Raw genomic sequence first — 16,857 nt, forward strand, 5'->3', positions numbered from 1 at the left:
TTGAGGACGTTTATCTGGGGATAAATCAGAATGCCTTAAATGTCCTGGAAAGACTTTGAATTAAATCCGTAGAGACATTTTTTCAATATCCCAAAATTGCATATACATTTTAGGACATTTTATCAAGTTATAATGTACGAAAATGTAATGTAATTTTTGGGACATTTCAACAAGTTATAATGTCCCCAAATTGTATTTATTTTTTGTAATCTACAGCAATCTGCTGGACGGTTCTTACCTTGGTTACCTCTGGCTCCATCTTGTGGCCAAATAGAGTTAGCGCAATTAGGAAAGAAAAACCACATTCGTCTTTTGTCAAATTACCTGAAAACACTTAAATACAGGTAGTAGCAGAACGTTACGGATCCTGCAGGACAAAATGTGGACAAAGTATGGTCACATCAAATTATTTATTGTGGCACTGCATAGCATTAAATATCCTTTTTTAAATGTATTTATAATTTGTTGATCTAAAATTTAAATTGCAACTTTACAATGTGTTATTAACTCAAGCACAGATGATTTGTTTGTTTGTAGAACTGCCTTTTTGTTGGTATTCCACAACTACAAAGACAAGTACATGCATTAACAAGTACAATTAACATCAATAGTGGCTGCATTCGGTGTCAGTTTCAAAACATTGTCTTTCTGCACTATTGCTGAAAGGCTAATCTGAGACAGAATGACTTGCTAAGACTGATCAATGTTTTTGCAGTAATAAAGCAGGTGTAGTCGAGCTGAATGTCTAGTAACTCACGTTTAATAGCCACAAATATATAGTAGAGAACGCAATAAACGCTGATTGAATTTGATTATATGGTCAGTAATATCATTTCACATTTAGGTTCTCTAAAAATTATTTGAATTATAGTGTCAGAGAAACACGGACTCCTATCAAAAACACTCAAGTTTAGTTTAGCCTACATATTCTGACTAAATACCTTCCTGCTCTTTTGCAGCTCTTTATTTTCCATCCAATTTACATGAAGGCACATGGTCAGCATTAGTTATGTCTGTCTTTGTATAACAGAGGGCACTATTTCAACACTATAGAAATGTGATGCCAGTAAGACGCAAAGCATATACAGTATATGTGTGTGTATATTTATATATATTCATACATATATCTTAATATCTTAATATAGTTATTATTATTACAATAATAATAATACATTGTATTTGTATAGCCATTTAAAAGGTACTCAAAGTTACAGACAATAAAATCAATAACAATATGAACAAGGCAGATAGTTGACATTACCTTTCCATACATTGATTTCAGTTGTATCCTCCTGCGTCTGATGATCTCTTGGTTTGTTGTAATGATTGATCTAAATTGTTATTGATTAAATTGGCATTTGTTCAAATTGTTTATTTATTATTTGTAAATCAGAAAAGGTGAGTAAACCGAAAAGGACCTATAGAACAATAACATTAGGCATGTTTTGTCAATAACTCTTAGATTCTGTTACCAGTTTGATCATATGAGTCTGTATGAAATCGACAAATACGACTTTTACATTCTATGTTCAAAAGTTGACTGTAATGTATAAAGTATAATAAGGCTCTTACCAGCAGCGACATGTAGAATGTCATACAACCATGTAAAGCCTCCGCAGCATCTGCCCAGTCTGCAGGTGTTGATATCTTGGGCGGCAGTTGTCAACTATCAAAGTTTTGGGATGGAATTTATTTTGGACCAATCGTGGTTCGGCATCAGACTATGAGAGCCAATCACGTCTTAGATATATCTGTGGGCGTGTCCCGAAAAAAGAGTGCGGCGGTGCAGTGCAACCTCCCTGGCCGGCGAGAGTTCGGTTGAGAGGGTGCTGGATGGTCGGGGAGGACCACTGATGCGAGAGCGGACGAACGGACTAATTTAGCACGCATTGGGGGACGAGTACATTCATCTACTGGATACTGCTCGGCACCTGGACAGGGTCCCTTCATCTTCTGTGTGTGGTAAGTTCAGCGGGAAAAAAACTAAAGAAGGGCCAGGGCCGTTTATTGTAGTGAGGATTCATGTGGCTAGCAACAGTAACCGTTAACGTTAGCTAGCAGATTATATTGTGCCGTGACTTTTCAATGATGGAGGACCAACGGCTTTGCTCACGTTAACCGGCGCCGCAGAGCCAACGTGCTATTATTATGCATTTATATCAGTCTGATAAACTCTTAAACTAAATTGGTGATTCAGGTATCTGTTTTAGAAGAGTATAGCCTTCAGGAGCTCCGCGTGAAACGGTGTGGTCATTGTCCGCGCGCCTTATCCCCACCCAGACACACGTCTATGAGACACCCACACCCATGATATGGGGTTGAGCCTCATCCCCATAACTCTTGAATCGCGTAGACAGGAGAGCTTTTATATATATATATATTGTTGTTCACCTGCTATTCGCTCGGAGACATAAAATGCGCCAGTGTCCGACCTTCCGGTGTGTTTGCGGGTCCACCAGAGCTGTCGCTCCCCACGCAGGCATCATGTAGAGCGGGTGCGATACGAGACACAGCACGCCAACTTTGAGCTAACGGTAGCAAGCTAACCCTAGCCGATGCAGCAGTTCGGCCCGGCCGGTGTGTGTGTGTGTGCGTGCGCGCGCGTGTGTGTGTCAGGTCCCTAACGAGCTACGTTCACAGATAATTGCATATTGTGTCACCCCCCCTCCTCTGTTGAAATATACCGGTCGGAGGTGTCGATACATTTCTGTGTGTGACTTCAGGGCCGCATGAGGGATGGAAGTAGTGGTTTTCCAACTCGGGATGAGGGTTGAGGGGATGCGGCGACACACTGATCCTGCGGCCCCTGACCCGACCCACATTCGTGTCTAATCAGAGCCTGATTTAAGCATGGGACTGACTCGATCGTAGGTTAAATATCTCTGAGCAGTCATCAGCTGATGTTTGTCTTAATTAATATGAAGCAAGCTGAAGTGGTGCTTCCCAGTCACGGCCAACGTTCAGACTCGTCTGTGTATCAGCTGTTGAGGGCATCAAGTGCTTTTACTTCGTTACTCTCCTCTGTCTTTTTAGCTCAGTTTATGGAGGTATATGCTTTTATTGTTGATGGTGTGATTGTATCTTCTATTGGATAATCATCAGTCTTTTTCCCGCTATATGTAAGACTGCAACTATTACTTTATTATCATTATTATTATTTTTAATTACTGATGTATGTATTTTATTAATTACTCCTGTGGTCTCAAAAAACAAGTCCTCTCACTGATCCCTTAAGCCCAAGGCAATATCTTCAAATTATTTTCACTATTAATCTGCCATGAATTATTTGCCTTGTAAAATGTCAGAAAATCTTCAATATATATGTATACCACTCGCATGTATTATTGCACAACACAGTCCGTTTCCTGTGGCTTTTGCAGAAGGCTTGTGATGTGACTGTATGTGGGTTGGTTATGCACAGGGATGGAGGTGTGAAGGGCTTGAGTGCACAAGTCTGTGTGGGCCCAACAAGTCCTTCTGCAAAGGAAAGACAGCAAAGTAATCCAAACATAAAGACAGAATACAGATAATTCATATTACATGTTTTTATTTGGCTTACATTTTCTCTCATTTGGAAAGTAAAACATATCTTGGCTTTCTGAAAAGAGTTTTGTACCAGGTGCTCCTTATCCTGTTGATTGAGACACTAGTTTTGGTGCATTTGCTCCCTCAGCTTTTCTTTTTCTTCACACAATACATATACTTACTTTAACGTGCACATAGTGAGGATATAATCTTTTCAGATGAGCCACATAAATCTACTAGTAGTACTTTAATACAAGGTTAGCCACCACAAATCTCTGCTGAGTTAATGAGGCAAGCAGCAACCACCAGGGATGACTGTGTTGAGCTGTGACAATGATCAGACATGTCCTGAAATATACTTATTAAACCCGGTGTTCACAATTGTCACTGGAGCAAACAAAAAGCATTAGCTTTGGGAAGTCTACCTTCTTGTTGTCTGAAAGGTTCTTGTACTTTAAGATGAAACCAGAGTTTCCTTGGAACCGGCATTCAGCAGCCATTAGAGAAGCTGCATCATCCTTAAAGCACTTAACAATCAGCTTCAACATTCAGCTGTATTGATTGCAGTCAAGTTGAATTGATGTCTTACCTGTAAATGGTCAAAAAGTTAGTCATGGTGCCACCACGTTATTATATATTATTAATAAAATAAATATCAACTATTAGAGATATAGCTGCCTGTTAGACCAATGTAGCTCTGCTTTTACCATCTCTGGTTGTATCTGGATGTTATCATGACAGGACTGCTTTTTGGCAATATGTATTGCTTCTCTATTGCTTTCCCAGAAAATGTATTATATTGTATTAAGAATTAATAGAATTGTTGTTGTTGTTGTGAAATTACATAAACTGAAAAAAATTTAATTTATCTACGACTGGCCCCTAAACATCAGTGATTCAAAATTAAGTCTTGATGCCCTGAGTCAAATCTTATTTTGTCAGTGGAATCACAACGTTGCATCATCATACACAGAGAAATGTATGATTACAGCATAGCAGGCTTATAAACTTGCACCTACACTAAATGTATGCCGGGTTCACATTGGACGAGGAAGCGCGGTATTATGTCAATTGTTGTGCAGCAGCCTGGCTGTTGAAACCACATTTTTCTGGCAACAAGCAATTTTACTCCTCTGCTGTTTTGTATTGATTTAAACTCTCTCTCTCTCTCTCTTTCTCTCTCTTTCTCTCTCTCTCTCTCTCTCTCTCTCTCTCTGTTTGTTTCCGTGTGTGTGTGTGTGTGTGTGTGTGTGTGTGTCTGCTCGTCACGCTCGCTCTCGAGCCACAATAGGCAATTTTTAATAAATACAGTGGATTTAATCATTTATCACAGCCTAACCCAGCGGTGGTCTCAGTAGGCTGAACAGTGGGGCAGTAGGCTGCATGGAATTTAATTGAAGCATTTTCTTTTTTGTTGTTCAGACAAACATTATACTTTCTCTACTTCCTACAGGTGGCGTAGTGTGTTCTGTTCCTGGTTCCAGCAGAAATGTCACAGCGCAGTGGGCAGGAGGACCCGGAGCGGTACCTCTTTGTGGACCGCGCCGTGGTCTACAACCCGGCGGCACAGGCCGACTGGACGGCCAAGAGGCTGGTATGGATCCCATCAGAACGCAATGGCTTCGAAGCGGCCAGTGTTCGCGAGGAGCGCGGAGATGAGGTGGTGCTGGAGCTGGCCGAGAACGGGAAGAAGGCGGTGGTCAACAAGGATGACATCCAGAAGATGAACCCGCCAAAGTTCAGCAAAGTAGAGGACATGGCTGAACTCACCTGCCTGAACGAAGCCTCTGTGCTTCACAACCTCAAAGACCGCTACTACTCCGGTCTCATCTATGTAAGTATTTGTCATTCACCTGTAATAACTTGTAATCAACTTCTTCCACATTGAAGAAACTAAAGTAGGGTCTGAAAATGTTTTTCTTGAGAGTTTAACAAGAGTTGATGTAAACAGTTCCATTCAAGCATCTATAAGCCCCTCTACAAATACAGACTTTGAGATCAATACATATATTCTTTGTCAGGTTTGATTTACATCTCGAGAACTCATTACTAAATTCAAGAATTCCTTCTTTCATACGGTTTAGAATTGTAACCTTCAGAGTCTTAAAATGAGCAATCTATCTGCATATTATAGCATTTTCTGCTCGAGTCTCTGAATTCAGGAGATGAAGAAACACATTTCCTTCAATGACCAAGCCATCATGTCCTACGTAAGCCGCCGATTTCCCCTGTGATTATGGCCCACTTAGTGCCATGCATTCCTGGAATAGCCCAGACACGGAGCTTGTGGGCCAACTGAGACCCGGGAGGCGGCAGCGGCTGAGCGGTTCACACTCAGAGGCCAGCCACAAACACAGAATGAGTTGGGCTGAATTAGATTATTTAAACAGTGGAGCATCTTTCTATTCAGTAAGATATTTACATTAAATCATATTTGAAAAAAAATCTTACAGCTGGGATTGTCTGAAATCACGTTCATCTTACATGTACGTAATATAAAATTATATAAAACTTTTGTTCAGGGAATTATTTGTCAATTGTTCCACTTACATTTGTTTTTTGGGGGAAATGTGCTGAAGTTGAAAGTACTTGTACTGTGGTTTTCTGCCCTTGGTTATTGAGCCGGAGCTTATGAAGTTTTATGGATGAAGTCATGACATTTGAAATGTTAAGGAAGACCCGTTTTATTCTTTGTGTTGTGGAGGCATTACTGTCATGATCCAGTACAGTAGATGGCCTGCCAAGCCACCAGCATTATAGAATTATCTCCCTTAGGGGAATAATTACAGGAAAGAATCCATTTGCAGGTATTTTTCCTCTGTTGTGATTTAAATGGCCTGTAATGTTTAGTTAATCCCAAGAGCTATTTTGCATTAGTGTATGTACTTTATAGTTTGACCCACTTTACTGCATCAAATACTATGATTTGCTATATTTCCAAGATGCTTTTTGACAACTCTTAGTATGTGCTACAGATATGTGTCGGGCCTCAACTGATGATTATTTTCATTATTGATAAATATGACTAGTATTTTCTCGATTGATCAATTGTTCATTTGGTCTATAAAAAGTCACAATCCAAGGTCATGCCATTCATTTTACCATCGTAGAAGGTTCCACGGTTAATTTTGTGCCATTGTACAACAGGGTTGCTCAGCAAAATGCAGTTTGTAGTCCCATTTCGCTAGATAAGAAAATACACACAAAAAGAGGAAAGAAGTTGCTCTGACGTCTGGTTGTACAGCAGCTGATCCTTCTGTAACCCTTGCCAGGCGACAGCAGGGTGAACAGGCTGTGGCTCGGGAGAATACTTCCTTTTAATATCCTTTGGGCTATTCACAGGCACCTCTGGTCACCAATATCACATACATGGATACCAGTGATAGTCAAGGCGGTTTTAATCAGTCGCTGTAGAGTGCTGAACTGAAATATTCATAAATAACAAGCTGAAAACCAGTGAATGTGGCATTTTGGCTTCATTTCTTATCAACATTCTTGCAGATTTTACGATTTAATACTCATTTTAGTCTTAGATCGATTACGTCATGGTCTATTCAGTCGAAACCTAGCATCTTTACTCTACTGTATTGTAGCAAGGCCTAAATATAACATTTTACCACTTTATAATTAATGCAGTGCTATATAGGTATAGTACCGTGAGCTCTGCTATGTGTTCCCTGTCTACTGATGGCTCCTTGCCAAGAGGCTGCTTGGTCCGTTTGTATCTTCAGACAGCAGAAGTTGTGTGCTGCCATATTAGAACACTGATGAACTTAACTATACCACAACTATACTATAAGAATTTTCAACGGATGTTTAGAGACATAAATCATAGGTCATAGGTGTAGATGTGCTGATGTGCTGTAGAAGTTCATTCTTGGTTCCAGGTTCGTCTTATTCTTCATGTGCTGAAACAAAATGATCCATTCTTACACAATCTGCACCAGTATAGACATCAAGTTCAGCTTTTATTTATTCAATAAAACAAATTTAGTATAAATCACATTTCTTTTTATTCTTCAGTATTTTCAGAGTGCTTTTAAGGAGACCCCAGCCCCATCTCTTAGCTCGGGGAGGCCTGTGCTGACACACTGTAACCAACCCGCCTTAACAGAGTCCTTTGTGTTCACTGATAAGCAACAGCTGTCTCCTCAAATAACTGAATTTGTTTCAGTATTTCTGCCAGAACCTAAATAACAGCCAATCCATGTGGGCCTTTTGTAAATGTCCCCACTGCGGGACTAATAAAGGATTATCTTATCTCATCTCATCTTTTGAACGTGTGCTATTCTGCAGGGTTTGTAGTCTTTCTTCTGATCCGGTTTGGATACTTGGTGAATTTCTGAGCTGCTAAATTATCATCTCTCCTCAAGGCCAAAGTCCCCAAGTGTACCGCTAATGAACAAGGAGTTTTAGGAGATTGGTGTTGCATGCATGCAGATCTCTGTCAGTCATTTCTGCTTTAGCATTCCTGTCTGGCATGTTTTTGTTTTATTTCTTGTGAGGATTGTGTGACCTTTTAAGTCAGACCAGCATAGCACAGCACTGACATAACCTCTTTGATTACTTGCATCCACACAGCAGGCAGTGGATGTAAAGGTGATAATTAGTGGGTCAACGGGTCATACAACCCACGGATAGTATCGGATCAGTACAAAAGAAAACTTACTTTAAGGAAAGTTACTGTGAAAACAGCAACACTGAACGCATCATAATATAACTGAACGGAACCTTTGTTTGTTGGCCATTAGACATTTTACAAGCTCTCCTCCGGTCAATTTTAACACAGATTGGTTGTTTACAATGTAATATTTTCAGGGATCTGCGAACAGAAGGCATGAATGACGATGTCCTGAGTGACATGTGTGCCGAACCGTGAGGGAGGGAACCGTGCGGATCACGGATCGACAAAGATGCCTTACAACATTAGTAATAATTCAAACTTTTTTTAATTGGAAGGTAAAAGAGAAAATAATTAAGACGGACTTTATGTACAATGTTTATCTTCAAAAACTTCAAAAACGGACATACCACACCACGCCGGGCTTTGCCAATTAGCGTGGTTGAAGGAAAGGAGGACTGGATATGGTGATGATGTCACTGTGATGCATTATTGAGTGCCACTATATGCTCTTCCTTTTGTTGCATTGCACAGTGCACATCCCAAAGAGGATGGCTGGCAGCTCCAGGCTGAGAGCTTAATGTTGATTCTTGTGTGCCTTTATCGGCAGGCTGTCTCTGTTCAATAAGCCTGCCTCTTACTGGAGCTTGGCTCGCTTACATCTCCATTGCAACCCTTACCTTAATTGTGACTCATTTACCAGTTGGCTGGGTTTTCTCTTTATCATGTGAAGAGGTGGAGACTTTTATAGAACAGCAACTCAGTAGCTTGTCCAATGACATCCTGTTACACAATAGTAGAGTTACGCTGCTTGGTGGCGGCGCCACAAGATGCCTCCAACTTATTTCTTATTGATTATTTGTATTCAGCATTTGAAGTCTTCTTTTTTCTTCTCACGCTGTCATCTTTCTTGCCGGGTAGAATGGGTCCTCTCAGCTGTTAAAGCTGTTTGAATTTAGGTTAGTTCCCTCTTGTAAGCACAGTGATGACAGGTTCATTGTTTTAATCAAGCGCTGTTGAGTGAGATTAAGCGCACCTCAAGATTTAGAGCAAATACAGAGCTGTAAGAATTTTCACAGTCTGTCTGGGCATTACTGGAAATAATTAAAATGTGTTGTGTGAGGCAAACACATTTCTTATTGTCCCTGGGAAGTGTGCAAAGACAATGACATGATGCTAAAGTCAGCCCAGTCAGCCCAGTTGTGTCAGAATGGGGCGGGCATTGATTCTTGTAATTGCAGAGTCCCCCAGAAAATGTTTCCCCTTTTCCCATGGAGAGAGGCTGAGGCCCTGTTGCTAAGCACCGTTTGGTTCACAGACATTTATTTGGACATTTCCGGAGGGCTTGGAACCCTTTCAACTGTGTGAGAGTTCTCCTCTGTTCACCATCGCTTCCCTGAGTTGTGGGCTCAAGGCTCTGTTGACCAGCTTGGACCCATTTATCAGCTCAGAATACCCTGCACAAAGATTCATATGTAGTTCAGGGATCATCAGATACTGTTGACTTGTAGTGGTGCAGCGGATCATAAAACTCACCGTCCGGATCGGATCACGGATCAGAGTCACGGATCGGATGACAGGTTGGACCAGCACACAAAAAAAAGGGAGCAAATATAACTTTTAGAGATCCCTGATCACATTTTTTGACCGCTGATACTATTTGCAGATTTTTGATGATTCCTTTGTTGTTTGATTATATCAGCTGGTCTCCAAGCCTCCAATCGTCCCAAACATCATAACAAAGTCTAAATGTCATCCTTTTACTCTAATTATAGTCATCTCATTTTCTTCATTTTCACTGAACATGGGGGATTCGTACGGCTCGCTGATCCGTTACGTCACGAGTTGATTGCAGTATTCACTTTCCAATGAACGGTAGAAAGTGTGTTCAAGCTCTACATTTTGAGAAAGGAATGACCCCCAACTCGTTGTCTGGCTGGTGTCTTGTTATGCCTTGTTGTGTCAGCGTCCAACCCCTTGCCCTCAGAGCTGCATTAATCCCTCAAATACCCCCTGGGGTCCACCGCCAAGGACGGCCAGCTGAGTCATCCCTCTCCTCTCTGCCTGTAGCCCACGCTGGGCCAGGAGCACTGATCTGTCTGCCTGGCGCTGTGCCCACCGTAGGGGTCTTGGGAAGGGGTTGTTGTGGCGAGGGCCCTATAGTACATCCTGTGCTGCATGACGTTTGTTTTTACAGGTGATTCCAGTTCACGAGGTGTGAGTATTGGCCTCACGAATTGGTGAAGTAGAATAGTGTTGCTGCTGGTGATTCCAGGGAAACAAATCTCAGAGGGGCTGCACAGAGCTGTGTCTAAAGCATCTGTGCACATGGAAGAGGTGGGAAGGGGGACTTTGATGGCCATCTGGTGACATTACCCCTCCCACACACACACACGCACACACACACGCGTGGGCTACAGTACCACATGACCAACTCCAGAGAGACCTGTCTGCTACTCCTATGTATGCATATCTTGGAGGGTTTCAATTTGAACAACTCTGAACTCCTTTCTGTACCAGCAGGGTGGGCATTTAATTGAAATATTGATGGTTTCGGCTATAGAGAATCATATTTTATCATCATAACCATTATGCTGATATCAAGCTATATCCAGTATATTACAGTAATCAAAATGCCAGAATATTTTTGTGTGTGTTTTACAAGAAAAAAATCCTCCAATTTATAATGCAACCTACTATATCTAATTCAACTTCTGTCATGTTAAAGGATGCCGATATTAAGTGATTATGTGGAATTATTGCCGAGCACTGAATGCTTATTGCAGTAACATCGCAGCGCAGCATCAGATTACATATATGTGTTGTGTATGTGTGAATGTGTGGTGTGAACCTCCAGCAATGTGACAGTTGTGATGTGTTTTGCCAGAGGTCTTTCTCTCACTTAGCCTCTCTCACACACACACACACACACACACACACACACACACACACACACACACACACACACACACACACACACAATGCCCTCTGCTCACAAAGCATGCTTTGGTCATGCCAGCATTGTTCCAGTTCAACAACTGGGTTAGCAGGCCCTGGGGCCCCCCTGCAGCCAGCCCACTGGTTGCCGCAGACAACATAATTTAAAGAATCTGGTTTTGCAGTCCAGCCAAACAGATAAATCAGAAAGGTGACAAAAGAGGGAGGAACGCAGCATAAGGAAGTCGGTACCAATAATAGAGGATAGTCAGCAGAGGGAGGAGAAACCCCCTCTTCTCATCGTCATGATCTGGACAGATGGCTGCAATTTATCCACAAAAAAGTTTTTTATCGGCATCATGTATCAAGATGTTTGTTAATCCCAGTCATTGATTCAAAAAGCCTTAATCTGGCATACCTCGTGCACTCTTGAGTTAATGGAGTGCCCCAGCAGCAGACATGTAGGATTAACCATGTCCTGTCCTGTCTGACTACATACATGTCTGCATAATACAGTTGAGCTATATACTGTCGTGGATTAAAATCCCCACCCCTTGCATCTGATTCCTGATGTCAGTCAAAGAATGTTGAGGTAAAATTGCCATCAGTCTTATGTAGATAAAAAGGAGATGGAGAATTGGCCCATATGAGGAAAATCAGTGAGGGAGCAAGAATAAAAAAAAAACGTGGGACACTTGGCGGTGTGCCAGCAAGCTGCAGATGTGCACCGTTTTCTTGCATCATCTGTAAATTCATAATCTGCACAACATAACAGGCCTTGTGCAAAAAACACTTGCACAAACGGATTTGTTTATAAATGGATACATTTATAAATTGATTTTGATTGATTGATTTTGATTGATTGATTTTGATTGATTTAAAAGGGTTTAAGAGAATTTGTGATTTAGTTCTCAGTGGTATGAACAATATTGTAATCCAGACGTGTTGCACAAATCATCTATAGATTGCCTTAATCTGAGATTTGAAGTTTGAATATGGTAACAAAATGAACTAAACCAGTGCAATGCTAACATCTGGCTTGGACTAAACAAATGCATTATTGCTAATGATGAAATCTCACCGATATGCTCTTCATGGAAAGGTGGCGTTCATCTGTCTGAAACAAGTGATTTACGACGTTTGGTGAATCTGGCTTTGCTTGTAGGACCACGTCTCACAGAAAGAAGAAGAAAATGTTCTTTCATGAGGGCCATTGTAACAGTAATTATTAATATAATTAATATAATTGTATTGTAATCTCTACAGAACTTCAGCATCCAATAAAATCCACACTCAGCATTGTTCCCTCTACATTTTGTTCCTTTGTCAGCACACTAAAACTATCTCAAATCCCTTTTGTGCTTATTCAGTGTCCATTTAGAGCTCAGTATTATCAAAGCAGCCAAAGACAAAAAAAATAAGTACAATATTACTGTGACATAATGGTAATGCGTGAGCTGCTGTGTGATGAATTAACAGTTGATCACGTTTTCTTTCCTTTTTCTAGACATACTCTGGTCTCTTCTGTGTGGTCATAAATCCCTATAAAAACCTGCCCATCTACTCGGAGAACATCATTGAGATGTACAGGGGCAAAAAGAGGCACGAAATGCCCCCTCACATATACGCCATCTCAGAGTCTGCGTACAGGTGCATGCTGCAAGGTAAGTCTGAGCCGTACTAATGTGACTTTGAAGTGTTTCCTGTGTGCGCCATTGTAGCATGGAAATGTTACAGCCAATTCACGAGGATGTATCTTTCTCCTTTCTATTAAGAACGGATTGTTCTTCTTGAAGTGTCTGTACGACAGTGTCCTTAATGTTTTGTTTCTTTCAAAGATACATTTCGACCAATTTTTTCTTGTTTGCTCTGTAAAGTCCCATCTTCTCAGATGTGATGTGGCAATGCTACCTGTATATTAAGAAGACCAAGAACCTAATGTCCTCAGAGCGCTTTGGTGACACATTTCTGTTTTACAAATTAAGATTGTGATTTTGCGGTGAGTGCACAGAACAGGATCCCAACATGTGTATATGTGTATGTAGAGAAAAGCTACATGTGGCTCCAACACAACACAATGAACCTACAATAAAAGGAGGCAGTTGAAGTGTCTTGAATTGACAAAACCATGAGAATATAGTCACAATATTCAGATTTGTAATTCAATGCCTTCATGCAGGGATTTTTTAATCTCCAAGCATCTGCTTCTATTAATCTACACCAATAAGACTAGTGTCTTAACTCTGAATTTCAACACGTTTGCATATCTTTCACAGAGACACTGCTGTCATCGGTGGCAGTCGTCGCATTTATTCAATTTGAATTTGTTTAGGAACATACAATCTTGTAAGTGAAGGCAGTCCCCTCAGAATGATGTCTTCAAAGACCCCCTTGCCTGGTAGTTGGCGAGCTTCCAGACTTTCTGAGCAGTGACTGACTGGGATCAGACCAGCGAGAACAGAGAGGGTGACCCCATTGTGCTCAACAATAGCTCCTTTGTGTGATTGCGAAGGCCGACCAGTGGGGGTGGTGACAAACTGGACAGTCCCGTCAGTCCGTTTCGGCCTTGCTTTCCCCTTGTTGGTACACAGAAGGAAGTTTTGGTGGTGTCAACAAGTATCTTAATGATAGCTTTGCCTCGCTTTAACCAAGCACTTCTGTCATAATGATGATTGTCATTTTTGTATTACCCCCTTTTTTGCCACAAATGTTCAGATATTTTCTTGTAGTTTATTTTCACGATGCTTGTTGTGATATTGATTGAATTATATTATCGACATAAACGCAGTGGGGCAGTCTATTAGTCATGTGTTAAACATTACAGTTTGTACGTTTTCCTTTTTCTTCAATCAATGAAGCTTTTCAAGCTTTTCAAAGGCTGCATGTGTTCACTGTATGTCTCGGAGTACACAAGCCTGATTGGTCTTTTATTATGCGCTGCTACTCCAACCCATTTTCAGTTGTGGTCGTGTCAGAATTAACAGTGTTAATTCAAAATGAGGTTTGTAGGTTGGAGATTAGTGGAGGCCAGCTGCTGTTCAGATGTGGCCCTGAGCATTTCAGCAACCTGGTGGATATAACAATATACAGCTGTATAGACTAGCACTGGGGTGTTTTCTTTATCTTTTCTCCAAGTGGTCATTCATGTCTGTTATTCTATTTTTCTGGAAAATCAATCAACAATTTACAGATAAAACACTGGCTCATTGGCTCATTCAGCAAACGAAATACCTGCCGAATCAAGATGCGACAAAAATTATACAGATATCCAATACATTTTATCAAATCAATTACATTTTGTGCCAAAACCTCATAATAAACAAAGGATAAACAATTGATTGATAAATTGTAAAAATAATCTACATATTAATCAAAAATGTAAATAATCATTAGTAACAGCCTTAGTCTAATACGACAAACAATATTAAATATTAAGTATATCTACTTGGGTATAAAAGGTCTGGCAAAGTATTTTGAAAAATCATCACACATTATATGTCACCATGTGGCCCAACACCCTGTCCCTGTTATCTCAGAATGTTTCATTACATTCCAGTTATTAATATCAATGCTTTCACACACCATGTTTAGACTTTGCAGAGTCAGTTGCCATCTGAACAAGAAAGAACACTTGAGACAAATAGTTTGTTGCCTCTGATTCATGACCTTTGGAGCCGAACAGATTGGCACATCATATTTAAGGCTGAAGGGTGTCTCAGCCTCACAGGGATCTGTTAATTACCTCAGCATCGCTGTGAAGTCCGTCAGTGCTCCGATGGGAGGTTAAATGAGGTGTTACCTAACAAAGACAGGGTGTGTACGCTGGACCTCTAGAACTTACTGCACATCTGTCATTGATTAGCCGTCCAGATACTTTACATAATTGCCCTCACTGCTCAGCCGAGGTGAACTCACTGACGTACAAGGAGCTAATTTTACCATATTTGTTGTCAGGAGATGCTGATGTTTGCTTGAATGAAAACACATGTTGAAGGTCCAGTCATGTCAGCAGCTGCAGAGGTCTCCCAGTGGACATGCATCAACAGCAATGGAAAGTGTCCCAAGGTGTGGCTTTGAAAAGGGGAGTCTTTGTTGCAGTAGAAATGGTGTAAGACCCCCCTTCTCGAGCCGCTCCCTGGTGTCTAATCAGGGTGTTAGGTCAGGTCCACCTAAATCCATCTTAGCTTATTGAGTTTTTTCTCTCTCTCAGAGGTCCATTTTTATCAACAATGAACAAAGCCCTTCTCATCTCTCATGTCTCGCATGCATGACTGATATTGATAAAAGATTAAGTGAATTGTTTGAAGAATGCAAACTCATGTTCCATGAAGTTGTCCTCCCAAAGGCTGTTGTTTTTCTCCCCTATGAAAAACAACTGGGACAGATGTGGTTGTGGACAGTGAAACTGCTCAGTCAGTAACTGAAGGAGCACTCCAGTTGTATCAGAAATAGGACAGCTGGAGCTATAACTGCACATCTTTTAACTATTACTTCTTCTTTTTTTAAATGTTATCCCCTTAAAATGAAATCTATATAGGGCAGGTGACTAAAAACTACCAGAGGAACTCTGAATGCCAGTATATCTTCTCTGTACAAGCTAATGCTAATGCTCTGTAAAGATCTTAAATTCCTTTAAGCCGATTCACTAACAAATTGTAACCGAAGCCACTAAACATATGTTTCAATAAAATGTAAGATCAGTGAATCATTTATTAATGACCACAGGATCAAGGCCAGTGCAATTTGCTCTCTGCAGAGCATATTGGGGAAGCTCTATTCATCAGTGACACACAACACCTGTTGAATCTCAAAGCGATAAAACATGGTGGTACACACATCTCTGCGCCCTGACCAAACATACCAGCTCTTTTTTTTTTGTGTGAGTTAAAACATCGGAGTGTGTTATGTTGAGTGAAGCAGTGTCTTATGCCCGGTTAGCATGAGAGTACAACTGTTGAGCACACAGCTTTTGTGACTGATGATGGGAAATTCCTTGTTGTTGTGATTGATGGAGCAGCTGACTCCACTTTACTTTTATATTGTTCCCCCATCCGTCTTAGAAAAGCTCAGATCTGCAGTACAAATACCTCCTCGGCGTTGTTGTCACCCAGTGTGAAATGATTTCTGGCAGACTGAGTTTTGTATGAGTCTTGCTCGTAAAGTTCACCTGGTGTTTTTTTTCTTTATGTCAACTTCTGAAAGGGAGACAGTCTCAGGCAAATATTTTATGACTCAATATTACGAGCCAAAATTTAATTTAATTTAATGTAATTAATTAATGTAACTCTCTTGTTACTCTGATCTATATTAAATATATAACCTTCAGTATGTCTTAAATTCCCTTTACACTCAATGATTGTCCTTCTCAAGTCCAGTCGCCTCTGTTTCGCTGCCACACTACCTGTCACCACTGATTTATTCTGAAACCAATGAAGATATTAATGACACATTTGTTTCTTAGCTTTAGTTTGCTTCTCAAACAACATTAATCTCCCTATCAGATTTCTTTCCAGGCTTTCCCTCTCAGATAGGAAACTAAATACTTTGGATCTCCATTTTATTTATTTCCATGTGTAAATCCTTGGCTGCTCAGCTCCAGTTCTACCCACACCAGAGGCCTTTGACATTATAGCCCTAAAATGGATGGTTTAAGATGATTGACTGCTTTGACTTTTAAAACCATATTGACAGATACCTCTGTGTCAAGGGATAGTACAATCCCTTTGGGACATTAGTTTATGGTTTTCTTCTATTTGGACGGTGCAGTAATGAGA

General features: G+C 40.7%; 1 protein-coding gene across 2 annotated transcripts in view; it reads left to right on the forward strand.

Moving 5' to 3' along the window:
* Nucleotides 1–5,014: 5,014 nt before the first annotated feature.
* Nucleotides 5,015–16,857, forward strand: part of myh10 (myosin, heavy chain 10, non-muscle) — a gene marked incomplete at both ends in the record, with an annotated part of 45,462 nt that continues 33,619 nt past the window's right edge. For both annotated transcript variants that reach the window (XM_079219094.1, XM_079219095.1), the window contains 2 exons: nt 5,015–5,359; nt 12,591–12,747. In XM_079219094.1, coding sequence (XP_079075220.1) covers nt 5,015–5,359; nt 12,591–12,747 — 502 coding nt within the window. The remainder of the gene's footprint in view (nt 5,360–12,590; nt 12,748–16,857) is intronic.

This window comes from Taurulus bubalis (assembly GCF_910589615.1).
Source record: "Taurulus bubalis genome assembly, chromosome: 6".
Lineage (NCBI taxonomy): Eukaryota > Metazoa > Chordata > Actinopteri > Perciformes > Cottidae > Taurulus > Taurulus bubalis.